The sequence below is a fragment of the Chiloscyllium plagiosum genome, unplaced genomic scaffold (genome assembly GCF_037043375.1).
Source record: "Chiloscyllium plagiosum isolate Xiang-an unplaced genomic scaffold, Cpla_swu_hap1 HiC_scaffold_5, whole genome shotgun sequence".
NCBI lineage: Eukaryota > Metazoa > Chordata > Chondrichthyes > Orectolobiformes > Hemiscylliidae > Chiloscyllium > Chiloscyllium plagiosum.
This window is the reverse complement of record NW_028270143.1, coordinates 41,922,602-41,938,188: the sequence shown is the minus strand read 5'-3', so window position 1 is coordinate 41,938,188 and position 15,587 is coordinate 41,922,602. Positions and strand designations below refer to the sequence as shown.

General features: G+C 37.1%; 1 protein-coding gene across 12 annotated transcripts in view; it reads left to right on the top strand.

The window, feature by feature from the left end:
- phf14 (PHD finger protein 14) overlaps positions 1-15,587 on the top strand; it is a 303,155-nt gene that overhangs the window by 146,135 nt on the left and 141,433 nt on the right. The window contains exon 17 of one of the 12 annotated variants that reach the window (XM_043689863.2): positions 7,558-9,482. The exons of the other annotated variants lie outside the window; for them this stretch is intronic. Within the exon in view, the coding sequence (XP_043545798.1) occupies positions 7,558-7,594 (37 nt within the window). The 3' untranslated portion in view covers positions 7,595-9,482. Of the gene's footprint in view, positions 1-7,557; positions 9,483-15,587 lie in introns of those variants that run through there. 12 annotated transcript variants of the gene reach the window in all.

Below are 15,587 nucleotides of genomic sequence, written 5' to 3'. Positions count from 1 at the left end.
ATTCCATACATTAACTACTTGCTAGTGTGAAAAGGCCTTATCTTATGTCATCCTCGCTTCCTTTGTGCATTTCCTTCAATCTATGTCCCCTCATTCTTCTTCCTACTATGAGCAGGAACAGTTCTGCCCGTCTCTCTTCATAAGAGAGATTGGATTGGTTAGGACTATATTCACTGGAGCTTAGAAAAATGAGGGGGGAAACATATAAAATTCTAATCTGAATTTTTGATAAGGATGACTGGGCAGTCCAAAATCAGGGATTTAAACATACAGGTAGATCTGTATGGGATTTTGGATTAAGATAAGGAGAAAGTTTTTCAACCAGAGTCTTGGACTAAAAGTATGATTGTAAAGCAAAATGTTTATGCTTACAATTCATCTATAGTTGGAATTTCTTTATTGTCAGACTTTATAGTCATGAAACAATATTAGAATTAGCTTTGATTTCTTTTTCTGTTGGTTATATTTTCTTTTTCACCTCTTATCTGTTTAAAAAAAATTTCTTTTAGCTTTTATTTTAATTCATAGGCATTTGATAAGCACAAAGATGTTGCTGGTTGGACCAGCATTAATAGACCATCCCTAATTGTCCAGAGGTCATTAAAGAGTCAGCCACGTGGCTCTGGGTCTGGAGTCACATGTAGGCCAGGTAAGGACAGCAGATTTCCTTCCCTCAAGAATATTAGTGAACATCAGATTCTTGCGACAATTGATAATAAGCATCACCCTTATTAGGCCAGCTTTTTATTCCAGATTTTGATTGAATTCACATTTCCTCATTTGTGATAGTTGGATTCAAACCTATGTTCCCAGAATATTAGCCTAGCATGCTGGATGACTTATCCAGTGATATTACCACTATGCTGCTGCTTCCCTGTGGACACCCATCTTGCATTTCCTTTACAGCATTCTTCATTACTCCATGCTTCACAAATAAGAGTAGAGAAGAGAAACATAGTTATAGCTTAATAGGAATGGCTGCCCAGAAGATTATTAAGGGGATGATTGGGAAGTAAATTGTCTATTGCTAGTCCGTAAGCAGCTTGGTGGTTAATGCTTCATTTTGTGACTGATCCTAATATTGGCCAGCAACAAGTGATTGCTGGAAATTTTGAATGCTAGTTAAAGGCGCCTTAATTTTCAAAAATTTTGCTGATAATGAATGGCTAACTTTACTCTTTGAAGAGAAGTTTTGTAAGTCATCAAAGATTTTCAGGGTAATAATTTGTCCCAACATTTTATGAGTATTTTCCTTGACGTTTTCTCAGTGACTCTACTATTTACTCAACATTACTGGTAACCTTATGGGAGTTATCACAAGCGGGGTTGTAAGGCATACCTTGCTCTTCAGGAGAATTGGGAAGAGGAGATGAAATATGCATTGAATGCTAATTCTGTGATTTTGTGGACTAGTTGTCCAATCTCTGCACAATTAAAAGCTTTGCAACCCAGACAGCATCCTGCTAAATTTGCTCTGCACCTCCTCCAGTGTAATCACATCTTGCCTATAATGCGGATTCCAGAACTGCCCATAATGTTCTAGTATTGAACATATTACTCTAGGTGTCACATAGAATTCAGGCTAAGCTTGCCAATTGGATACAAGATAGGCATTATGGTAACAGACAGAAGATGGTGGTAGAGAGTTGTTTTTTGGAAGGGAGGTCTGTGACAAGCGATGTTCCACTTTTGTTTGTCATTCATATATATGGTTTGGATAAGAATATAGAAGGTATGGTTGATAAATTTGCGGAACACCAAAATTGATGAAAATCATACAACATAGATTATAATCCAACTGGTTTATCTGGAAGCACTGGATTTTGAAACAGGACCATAAGACACAGAATTTATAGTAAAAGATTACAGTGTAATTCAGCTGAAATGATGTATTGAACAAATATGGATTGTTAAGCCTTTCTTTTAGATTGGGTTTGCTGGTTTCGGTTCTTTAATATATTAATCTCAGAACTTCTTTTAAGTCACATTCTCGATAACTTTAAGGTTTTATAACAAAAAGTGACATCTCAGCTGAGACAGTGCATTAAAGATGTGAGGTTAGAGTCTGTATCCCAATCTTGAGTCAGACTGGTACTATTTCCAAAGTGGAATTTGCAAAATATTACACGGATTGACTTCCTGCAGGTTACGCATTTTTGAGCAAAATAGAATGGATCTGCAAATATAATTCGCAAATACAAATTTACCCCATAAACTGGTGTGCATGTGGAGGAGACGGAGACAGAGTGCATGTGAGAAACTGTTTGTTTGCGTGTATGCAAGCTTGGTAAAGTGTGTGTGAATGTGATGAGGTATAAGCCTGTGAGGTGGTGCATGCATGGGTGTGAGTGTGGGGCGTGTGTGTGTGGATATGAGAAAGAGTTTGTGTGTGAGAAAGGGTCTGCGTGAATGTGTGAGTATGTAAGAGCATGTGTGTGTGAGAGAGAGTGCGGGGGGTCACCTGTAGTGTGACATAAATCCAAGGTTGAGGCCATCCTCATGCATATCAAATTTGGCTATCAGCCTCTACTTGGCCACTTTGCGTTGTTGTCTGTCGTGAAGTCCGCCTTGGAGGATGGTTACCCAAAGGTCACCCTGAATGTTCCTGACTGCTGGAATGTTCCCCAACTGGGTGGAAACACCCCTAACTGGTGATTGTTGTGCGGTGTCCATTCATCCGTTGTCGTCATGTCGATTTGGTCTTGCCAATGTGCCATGCCTCAGGGCATCCTTGCCTGCAGCGTGTGGGATAGACAATGTAGACAGAGTCACATGAGTACCTATCGCATACATGGTGAGTGGTGTCCCCACGTGTAATGGTGGCATCCTTGTTAACACTCTGACACATCTTGCAGTGATTGCCATGACAGGGTTATACGGTGTTGTGGTTGAGGTTGTCCTGAAGGCTGAGCAGTTTGCTGCGAACAATGATCTGTTTGGTGATTGTTTAAGGTGAGAAGTGGAGACCTAGGGGGTAGGTATTGGCGGGGTGAATTCGTATTTGCAGTATTATATTTGCAGATACATTCTATTTTGCTCAAAAAATGCGCAATCTGCAGGCAGTCAATCCATGTAATATTTTGTATATTCTACTTTGGAAATAGAACAAGTCTGACTCAAGACTGGGATGCAGACAGACTCTAATCTCACACCTTTTGTTATAAAACCTTAAGTTATCTTGAGAATGTGACTTAAAAGAAGTTCTGGGATTTACATATTAAAGGACTGAAGCCAGCAAAGCCATTCTAAAAGATGAAACACTTCACAATTTAGGTTTGTTTAATATGTCATCTCAGCTGCATGACACTGTAATTTTTTGCTATAAATACTGTGTCTTATTGACCTCCTTCGCAATCACCTGTTGAAGAAGCATCGCTTTGAAAGCTAGTGCTTCTAAGTAAACCTGTTGGACTATAACCTGGTGTTGTGTGATTTTAAACTTTGTCCACCACACTCCAACACTGACTCCTCGAAATCATAACTACCAAAATTGATGGTATAGTGGATAGTGATCTTTATCTAAGATTACAACAATGTCTTGATCAATTGGGTCAATAGATTAAGGAGTGTCAGGTGGAGTTTAATTTGGATAAATGTAAGTGTTGCATTTTAGTAAAACAAACAAAGGCAAGTCTTATAAAATTAGTGAGAGGGCCCTGGGTGGTGTTATAGAACAGAGAAACCTAGTGGTTCAGATATATAACTCTTTGAAATTTGCAACACTGGTAGACAGGGTGGTTAAGAGGATGCTTAGCATGCTTGCCTTCATTGCTCAAGCGTTTGAGTATAGGAGTTGGAACGTCATGTTGAGGTTGTACAGGACGTTGATGAGGTCACTTTTAGAGTACTGTGCGCAGTTCTGGTCTCCCTGTTATAAGAAGGATGTTATTAAACCAGAGAGTGATCAGAGAACATTTATCAAGATGTTGCTGGGAATGGAGGGTTTGAGTTACAATAAAAAAAAGGCTGGATTGGCTGGGACTTTTTTCACTGGAGTGTAGGAGGTTAATAATTGACCTTAAGGAGATTGATAAAATCATGAAGGGGCATTGATAAGGGAAATAGCAAAGGTCTTTTCCCTAAGGTAGGGGAGTTCAAAACTAGAAGGCATACATTTTAAGGTGAGAGGAGAAAAAATTGAAAAGGACATGAGGGGCAACTCAGTTCATGTGTGGAATGAACTGCCAGATGAAGTGGTAGATACAGGTGCAGCCACAGCATTTGAAAAGCAATTTGGATAGGAACATAAATAGGAAAGGTTTAGAGGGATATGGGCCAAATACAGGCAGGTGGGCATGGTTTAGTTTGAGAACATGGTCAGCAGGGACTAGTTGGACCAAAGGGTGTGTTTCAATGCTGTAGACTCTATAAATATAGTTATGCGTATTGGCAAAGTATACAAAATCAATACAAAATTGCATACTCAAGGAAATCCTGAAATGGAAGCAGAATCAAAGCGACCATGAAAGGAAGGAGGTCTACAGACAAACGAGGCAGAGGACTCACAAAGTGCACATTGCTTTGGAGATTTATAATGTTATCCAATGGGCACAGCTTACCTGTGTAATTCTGGACATCTTTGCTGGTAAACATTGCAGGATGTCTTGGGATATAACTTAGAACCAGCATGCTAATGGCTGTCCCAGTGAAGTACATAGTGGTCATTTGCTGCAAATTGCATCATTGTCGCATTTCATATCTGGGGCTCTTCATGGGTGTCATATTTGAAGGGGATCCCTTGTTTTTTAAGATCCACACCAAAGTTCTGTTTCATAATATGAGAAGATTTTATGATAGAAATTCTAAAATATAAAATCATTATGACAACTTCAAAGTGTTGTGCATTCCGTATATACTCAGGTAAAAGATGAGTTTTGAAGACCATTTTCTCGAACTGAAATTGGGGGTGTGGACTTATATATGAGGTATACGTTTTGAGTGGTTGAAATTCATGCTTGACTTAAGTCATAAAACGGACAACCAAGAGCCAGATCACTCTATAAAAATCATAAACAATAAAAGGAAAAAGAATTATGGCCATTATTAAATATTTATGTGCTGTCTCTGTTCTGCCTGCTATGGTAATACTGTAAAGTGCATGCCGGTATGTACAAAATTTAATACGCAGAGCAGCAACACACAATTAATGAAATAAAAACACGGAGCAGTCAAAAAAAAAGACTGCTAGTATTTTATTTTAAAAGGCAGCATTAAACCTTTTACATCAGAAAACTGATATTCACAGCAACAAAATCTTCTCAATGTATATCACAAATATAGCAGCTTTAAACAAAAGTTACCGGTACATGTAAAAGTCCATTAGAATCCTTCAAGTTCACTGTCCTCATCAGTTGCAGCTCTGAATAATTCATTCCAGTTGTCTCAGTCAAGTATATCGTTGTATGGTTCATCTTCATCTGAAGTCTGAAGTGAATCATGAATTGATTTGTCATCACTCCCATCTGACCATAAATAACCTTCCTCCGTCCCATCTAAAGCATTAGGAATTCCACATTTTTTGAAGGCTTTCACAATAATTTCAGTTTTCATCTCCTTCCAAGGCTCAACAATACACACACACAGCTGCAAGTAATGGAGCACACATGTTGCCACCCTTTGTGAAGCTTTTTTTTCCGCTTCTTGCATCCCAATGTCCCATTTCTTCCATAAGAAGTTCTTAAAAGGTTTATTGATGCTAACATCCAGTGGTTGCACCATGCTCGTAAGGCCTCCAGGAATAATTGCAATGTCAGTAATCAAAGTTCAGTGATTACACTTTTCACTCTGAGTGATCTGAACATATTCCAAACCAATTAACTTTTTCCCTTGCAGTTAACTTCATCCATATACCCTTTCTCACGGATGAGGACAGCAATGCCTTTCGGAAATTTCTGTTTGGGCAGAGTTTTCCATTTAAACATCATCCTAGGCTTCACAGTGAATCAACTCTTTTCATGGCCTGTAGTCTTAACCAAAACTCTTTTTACTCCAATCTTGCCTACAGTTCTACTCCCTGGTATATCAACGTTCATGCGAACCTGTATCTGTTTTTCTTCTGATTTCTGACGACAAAGCAATGGAATCCAATTAACTTATCAATATATTCTGCAGGTAGACATTAGTCAATCTTGGTTTTCTGTCTCAGCACCAAGCCAAAGTTTTTCATAGACTTACTGCACTATCCAGCACTGGCTTTGAAATCACTGAATTCATCTTTTTTTGCTTCGTTTTTGGCGCGAATTTGTATGCATTGCTAAGTCACAATGCTTCCATTCTGGCGGCACTGATTAACCCAACCAGCAATCTTTTCCTCTAGTTATGGCCACTTGTTCAACTTTCCCTGGTAGCATACTTCTGTTTTAGCATAGCCTTTAACTGTGTGGTTCTTTTCCTCCAATCTTGAATAAGTTTTTCAGAACCATAGAGGTCCCTTGCAGCTACGCTATTGTTGGTCTTCCATGCAACTTCAGTAGCTTTTATTTAAACTGTGCAGTATAATTGCGTCTTCATGGTGCCATTTTGTTAGGAAAATTTGGGGGAGTTTTACATCAAGTTCAGAGCACAACTGTACGCGATATCTATTTGTAAAAACCTAGGGCAACAGCAGGAAGGAAAGGTCGAGGGCTGCCATAAGGCACCATAGATATTTGTGATGATGCAGATATTGCATTTGAATCAAAAATGTGCAAATCATGCCCTTTAAGATTGCATATATGGGTCAGGTAGGGACCCCATAAAATCTGGGGGGGTTCCCCCGAAAAAGTGGAGTCAACTTATACACAAGGTATATGAAAATTCCTGGATTTTTGGGCCAAGATAAGGGGTCTACTTATACATGAGGTCAGCCTATCCACGAGTATATATGGTACCTGCGTAAACTGCTTCTTGAAGTTGAACACCAACTGTACTTTGATGGAATGCTATCTTTTGCAGTTACAAATATTCCTGATTTACATGGTGCTTACTGGATTGGCACTCGTGCGATCAATAGCACCATGTACAATATCCTTGTATATGTATATGCAGTTGAGTTTGAGACCTCAAGATGTCTCTGATGCAGGAAGGAGTGAGAGACAAAGAAAAGGAATTGGCGACTTTAACCATGATGTATCGTGGTACACGTTAACCATGGGTAATGCAGGGGTTGGTTTTTCTTGAAGGATCTGTAGGTATAATTGAAATGTACTTCTTGAAAAGTTGGTGGAAGCAGGTTTAATTGTAGCATTCAAATGAAAATTGGATGTATTCTTAAAAATGTAAAAAAGAAAATGCAGCACAATCGGAAAATAGCTAGGTAGTGGAATTAAATGGAACACACTTTCAGAGAGCAGCACAGGCATGATGGGTCAAATGGCTCTCTTCTGTACTTTATCATGCTTTCATTCTACGTCTCTGACCATTTGTCATGGCAATGTGAACCTACAGAAGCACAACATTTCTGACTGGTTTTGGAAGTTGAGGGTCTGTCTGTAGATCATCTCACATGGACAGTAACCTCTATCCCTCTGTTGCTTTCCCTTCTGCTGTTTTCTTGTTATTCTCCACTTTGTTCTCCAGATCTCTTTGTCGACCTGCTGATGGCACCACAGCATGATGTGACTCCCATGGATGGTGATTGTCTTCATTGTCTGATGTCTTATCGAAACCACCCTTACCCTCACCATCCTGATATTGTCCATTTGCAAGCTTCCAAACTTCTGAAAACCATCCATGATCAGAAAAAAAACTCGTTGCAAAATGTATTCCAGAGGGACCTAACAGCAGCTAGAAGCATTGGCCTTTACTGATATTGAGCAGTCAGAACTTTAAACAGTCCAATGAAGTGCCTCTTAACCTCCAATCTGTTTCACTGGTGAGTTTTCAGAGCCATTGTAAACCTGTGTTGGAGCTGTCAAATTCACATCCTTGTTGAAGCCATTTAGAAGTTGTCTGATTGTCCTGTGCTAGTGATTAAAATGCCTAATATAATGATTGGTCCACCTTTTGATATGTAGATTATATTCACACAACTAATGTGTTTTTGCTAGACTTGGAAATTGTCATGGAGGCAGGTTAAAATTGGGTTTTGGTAGTTTATATTGGGGTTAAAGTTCCTCTGAAAGGAAATTTTAAATAACACAATAGAAGAACAAGATGAGGAAAGTAACCATTCATACTGGCATAATTTTCACACTGAAATTGTAATATTGTTCAAGTAAAAGATCGGGAGAAAAGCAGAAAGCCAAACAAAGAAATCATGTGTATCCTGTTTATTGGAACTAAGAAGTGTTTTGTTTTAAAATTCCTGTGATTCGTGGATCTTCAAAACCTGTCGAATTATGCAGTTGTTGTGAATAACTTGTTCATAGTTCATGTTAATATTTTAGTGGTATCCTTTTCGTTCTGGGAAGACTAAAATGGTAAAGTTATGATAATTCTAATACTGGGCTTTCAAGATTTAGAATATCTAAAGAAATGGCAGTTCAAAAGACGAGCACATAAAATAAGAATACAAGAGAGATCCACAAAATAGTAGGTGAGGTTAGTTAACTGAAGAGTTGAAGACACTTAACAATATTTGGTTAGAAATTAGGTTTGATTGAGAAATAAGTATATCTAAGTAGAAACATCAACATTTTTTTAAAAATTAATGTCGGAGTTGACACTATCATAGCTAGCACAAAAGCTAGAAAGATCCACTTTGAAGTTGCACCGTGATGGAGACAGCATACATACTATTAATTAAAGCTTCTAAAAGTAAAAAACAATCATTGAAGACTAAAAAGAAGGGTTAGAATAGAGCATGGCATCCCCGGCATGAAAATGCGTTAATTACAGGAGGAATATTAGAACCATCCAACTGCTAAGAGGTGACAACGATACTTATCACATGAATACTGTTAGAAACCAGGATAAGACACAACTCATAAAGACAACAAAATGAATTTAAACTCATAAACGTTTAACGAAGGATTATTTTAAGATTGAAAGAATAAGGGAGAGATGAAAGGAATATCCAGATGAGTATAAAATCTCAAACAAATATACTAAGTAATAGCTTAAAATTTCATTAAGAAATCTTCATTGAAGATTTAGCCATGAAATGCCATCATTGAAAATGGAAAGTACCTATACAGAGAGATAACATTTGCAAAGTAGGAAGAATCTGAGTATGAAAATCAGCTCTTGCATTGAAATTTCAGAAGTATTGGGAAGCCTCAGATAATATTTCTCTGAAGATTTTTTTTCCGAACAGGAAGTAATTTTACTTGCCCAGGGCTTTAGGGTAAGATTTTACTTTAAATGGTGATGGATATTCTTAACTATTTTTAGATGTTCTAGTATTAAAAATTCATAGATGTTCCTAAGTAGTAACTAATAATATCAAACTGGGTTCTATTAGATTTGGTATTGTATTTTTTTGATAGATTTTCGTGTAACCTTACACTTATTCATTTCAAATGTATTGCTTGTTAACTTCTGTTAATAAAATTATAACATTATTGAATTGTCTCATTTAAGTTTTTCCGTTACAGAGTTTGAAATAAACTCTGCTGTATGTACTCAAGTCGGGAAAGCATATATTCTGGAGAGAGGAAAACCAGATCCTTAAAATATCTGGGATTTTTGTAGCACAACTAAGGTTTCTGTTTGGAAGACTTTATTATTCTTGGACAGCATCTTCCCAGTGTTATGTCAGTCCTCTAGACCTGAGGCTGAACATTTGTGTGACTATCTTGATTTCAGCAGTTGGAAGTAGTCAGGGAAATATTAATGATCTATGTAAGCTGTAAATTTAAAAGCTTTAAGCTTGATCACTCCAATCTGGTGTTTGCAATCCTTGCAATATCAGCATTTCAGAGAGGTGTTTTTGTTCTAGGATTGGAACTAAATTAATTTAAAACCATGCTGTGAGCTTGTGAAACTACTTAACTTTTAAAATTATAAAGAAGAAATTGTAAATGAGGAATAATTTCTATAAGGATTTTTTGGGGGGATGGTGATGGAAACAGCCCAGAGCAGGCCACATTATCATGGAAATGGTTCAAGCCTAGGGAGATTAATTTGGGACATTTGCTGAGAAAAGGTATTAGCAGTTTGAATGTCATAGTTTGTAGCTTACTGAGAGAAAGCTTAAGTCAATAATAATTTAATAGACCTGCAATGTATGAGGAGTTAAAGCTAACTTGTATCATTAATTGTGTGAAATATATGTGGGTGTAATCTTGATTTAAATTTTTGCGTGGATACGGAGCTGGAATACTTGCCTAGTTTGAAACAATTGTAGAATCTACAGTGGTTCACCACAGAGAATTGTGAGAAGACAATGACCAGCTGAATTAGCTGCAGGATAGTATAGGAACTTGAGTATTAGGGAAATGAAAAGGCATTTTATTTTCCAGTAACCAGGATAAAAACAAGAGTACCAAATTTCTAAGAGAACACAGCTATGCTGTATGAGAAACAAGACAAACAAAGACTGCAGCCAAAACATGGAATATCATAGGAAATGGTGTCTGACAAGCTGTTTTAATTAATAAACTGTAATTCCTGGACAATTTGCGTTTATAAACAGAGGACTGGGTCCTCCACATTAATTTATGTGGTTTGTAGTAATTGTACGCAGGTCACGTTGCAATCCCTTAGTTTTATTGTTGTGTAATTATTTGTACACACAAGATTCGTCAGCAAGTGCTATGTTATAAGCTGAAATTTTCAAGGAAGTGTGATGGAGTGTCGTCAGTATTATTCCTGTTGTGAACATGGGATGGGCTATTTGATGCAATCCACCAGTCTTCAAGAGGTAGAAGGAAGGAATTGTACTGAGTAAGTCAAATTGGATTTATAGAAAGAAAAGAACAATAAAAAAAAATTAAAAGCAAGAAAATGTTAAAACTGTAAAATTTACATTCTTAAGAATTGTTCATAATTATTAGCTGTAAAAATGAAACTCCAACAATTTCAATCTGTCTTTCTGGGCTGGAGAGGTTGAGTGACATTGTCTGGACAATCTCACCATATAGAAAGATCTTTCAGCTATTAAGTGCTAACCCTAATTTGCTGCAGTAAGTTGAATTGGCAATTAATTCCAAAAGTGTAATTTTTATGATGTTGAGGGCTAGTTGCTGGTTTCACAGTTCACAGCATGTGCAAATTATCTAACCGTTCGTGGTAATCCACACTTTACCAGAGGTCTCTTGCATGCTGCAAGTTGTTGGGCAAATTACACATTATTGGGGATTTGAATATGTTATTACTTTTGACTCCTAAATTTTGGTCATTATTCTTGTGTAGAAAATTAAGAATTCTTATAAACCTCTTAGCCTTTGAAGAAAGCTAGTTGATTAGTATTTGAAGAAGTAAAAAGCATTTGGAGTCAGATGCTTGACTTCTTGTCCCTAAACAGCACGATTTGCCATGTGCCCTCTTTCCAAACCTGGGCTTGATAATTGAGATCATTCCTGATTTCATCCAAGATTGTCAGATTGGTTTGATTGGTTGCATACATGTCTGTGGCTCAATTGTATTTGAGGTCCACATCTGGCTTTGGTTCATTGTTTAGGTTGACACATTAATGCAGCTAAATTGCAATAAGTTCCATCCTTTGTTCAGACAGCCTTTTCAAGTAGTTCAATTGGATATTAAAAATCCCTCGGCATTGTTAAAGTCATGACTTTTTTTCATCCTTATTAGCCACTAAAATGTAATGTGGGATGGGTGATTGCTTAGAAAGTTTATTACCTATGTTTTTTTTTCATGGAAATATGCCCTCCATAAAGGAAGAACTGCAGCAAGAGATCCCTCATTGACAGGACTCTTGATATATTTCAGCAAGTTTTTGTGATAAAGGAGCACTAAGCATGCAAACTTTCAGCAAATTCAGTGTAAAAACAATCAAGTTGAGGAGACCTAATTTATTTTCTTCTGCTTGTGATAGCTGAGATTAATTGTAGCACTTCTCTAAAATTCAGGTTGAGGTGAACCTATTTGTCGTAAACTAGAGATTTTGTCTGGGACCATTCTGGACTACGTGGGTCAATTGTAGCACTAACTGGAAAATGACCACATTATTGAAAGAATGTGGCTTCAAGCATGTTATCAGTAACCTTTTATTCATGTTTGTGGGAAAATAATCGATGACATTAACAGTGTGCTTTCAGTATTGCATCACTAAATGCCAATTAATACCTAATATTCCTCCATTGTAAAACCCTGTGAAATGTCAGACTCCAAATTCCCCATTACATCTGCTAAGAATAATGGCTAATAGTGCTCACAGAGTAATATTGCATCTTCAGGTTGGCCTTAAAGCAGAGTAAAAATTAGCTCAGGGGGCAATAATCCTTCAAGTAATGAAACTACTTCCTGCTAAATATGTTATACAAAATATTTACAAATAATTTAGTGTTGGTGTTAAGCCTGTTACTTCAAATAAATCAAAGGTAAATGACAAATGAGATATGTTTTTAAAAAAAGTATCCAACATTCAGATTCTATTACTAGAGTACCTGTTGTTGAAAAAAAAAGCTTATTATTTCTTCACTGGTATTTCTATCCTTTGGGAGCAATTGTTTGAAACACTGAGTTCTTTAACGCTAATATGTTAGTCACTTGGGTGGTAATTGCCTTCTGAGAAATGTGGTAAATCGGAAGTATGCTAACACTAATTAGCATGAAGGCACACCACATCTCATTTTTGCTTGTCAGTCATGATTTATTAAGGACTAGTGGAGGTAATGAGGAAGGAAAGATACACAGTTGTATCATAGTTGCTCAGTACCTATCACTTAACTCGTATAACTTTTATAAAGAGTTGTATAGAGTACTTAATACAAATAACTTAAAATGTAAGAGAAAACAGAATTTCAATGTGCTGTAAGCTTCTTAGCAACTTTAGATTTTTTTTTTGAAACTGATGAGTTGTTTAGGTTTTGGAACACAATTTCTAGCATTGGCCTTAATAAATTTGGTCAGCTGTTTGAGATCTGTCGAGCTGTCTTGACAGCTCATTTCCTTTCTCTGCTAAAAGATTAGACAATCTGTTTTGCATATGGAGAAAGAATAAAGCTGAATCCAGGTGGGATTAGGATGAATAAGGACATTAAAGTAAACAACTGAATCTTGTTCCAAAATTGTGTTAACTGTTCTACCATTGCCTCATATCGTTTTGCTACATATGTAATGATAACTAATGTTTTGGACATCTTGGCTAATATTTTTACCTGAAAGTAGATATTAGTTTATTTGTCCAAAGACCATAACTAAAATAGGTTAATGGGAAAACTTCTGGTCATCACATCAGAGGGACTTCTGAAATAATTAAAAGCATTGTTGGTTGACTCCTGTCTTTGTTTGTTTGTCTGTCAGCTTGTTTGTAACCTTGGGAAGCATTATATTATGCAATCTGCAGTTGTATCTGAGGTCAGCTGATTCTTTGAAGTTGGCTGTTGATGTTTCACTTAGCTCAATTTAGATCTTTAGTTCCATTCTGTGAACAGATTCTCTACTTCCAGATGGTAGGAGCTGAGTTTGAAATCAAATTGGTTCATTAACTGCTGAATATATTTACATGAAAGTGTATTACGTGCTGTTTTGTTTTACATGTATCAGATGAATTGTTAGCATGCAGTAGTATTATTAAAAGTATGTTATTTAATGATTATAATTTGATGGTCATACTAAAACAGAATGTAAACACCTACATCTGGAAAACTTTTAAGTTATGAATTTGGCTGGTAGCTATTGATTGATTAATATTTTATTTGTTTGATTGTAAAACAGTAGCCCTAGTTTTTGACAGCCTGCAGTTCATCTTCACTGTGATGAAATTGCTAGATGAAGTAGAGAATCACAATTCCCACCCCCAGATCCAAAAGCTATAATTTTCTTGGGGGTTGGCCACTTGACACATACGTGGTTCGGAGAGGCACTTGGCTGTTTAAATATCCAGCCACCTCCACTACAATGAGATTTTAACCTTGGTGCTTGGAACCTGGACTGTGGAGCTTAGATCGCATAACGTATATCTGTTTTCTGCATTGTGTTTGGCTAACAAGGGGTACCTATTTGAATAAATCAGGTACCCCTGCAGATATGGCCTTAGGGCACCTTAAGTGTGGAAGTCAGTGATTTCTTATATTTGGGTGGGTGGGGGAGCAGAGGCGATGTGAAAGAGAGAGACTGTATTATCTGGAAATAGTGATCAACAATCCTTTGAAGGATACACGGAATGTTGGGTACTCCTTTTGACTGCAGATGATTGATGCCCATGCTGAGTGACTGGTGAGTTAACATGGAGGCAGAAAGGCAGAGGGTGGTGGGTCAGGGATATGATTTGGCACCAAGTTAACTTAGTGCCAAGAAAGAGCCCTGCAGAAAATTGAATACATGTGGGATATTAGGTCCATGAGAAATGGGTATGGAAGTATGAGGAACCATAGAGGGATGAGTAGATGGGCATATTTCATTACGGCAGTATGAAGCCCTTGGGATATGAGTCAGTTGGCATAGCTGCTATGAAGGGCTGGATAAAAGTGTGGTCGTGGGTACAAATTCACATAGCTGGGTCATGGAGAGTGATGAGGCGAAAAAAGGAGGGGTTTTCTGTTTCAGTCTTTATTTGTATACTTTCGATGTAGTGGCATAGTGTCTAAGGAGGTTTTCTCCCTGGCATCTAGGCCCAGTGTTCTTGAGAAAGGAAGGATAAGTTGTACTAGATTGTCTTAGAGTTAAAAAAAAATGTTTTCCCTGACCAGAAGTGTTGGGATAAAACCCTGAGTAGTCAGTTCTTCTATAACGAGATGGGTTATGTCCTTGTGCAACACTGTGTTGTAGAAAAAGCGCACTTTAGAAGCAGCGCTTAAAGTGTTGGCACTGTAATTTCTGTACAGCCAGCACATGTTTTAAAAGTTCGCACTGTTGAAACAGCATCCCCATTTGTCAATCACGTTACAGTGAATTCGCAGTGATGAAACACGCATTATATCAGAATGACCTGTGTTTAAAACTGAGTATGTTAAAACTCTGGGGTATAAGCTCCATGAATAAGCCATCTACAGTTCCAGTCTCAAATTTGAAGTCACAGGTAAATTAAATCTAGTGAGGTGTTAAGTACAAGTGTTCTATAGTGAACATTGTATGAGTGTTTTGGCACTATACCAAAGTGTGTTTATGGATACCATATTTATTATGGTAATATTATAAAGCTGTTTTGTTTTGTTCTTTATTGGTTTACGAAGCATTTTTGGTCAGGATTTGAGATGATATTCTTACTGTGCATTTAAAAATCTTTGAATTTGTATTACAAGTAAATGGTTTTCTTTAATATAATCTATCTTAATTTCTTCTGATAAACTTTCATTTGGTGATAAAGTAAAATCTGTAGAATTGCTTGCTTAGATTTCAATGAGAGCCTGCTTCATTAAAACTAACACAACTCCAAATATGAGATATCAACCCAGGCTTTTAGACTGGGATCTGACTTGTTCAGTAATAACATTAGCTGGGATCATAACAATATAAAGAATCATATTATATTTACCACCACCCCTTCTACCCCAAGTCTCTGACTTCACAAATTGAAATGAACTTCCATAATACATTTATTT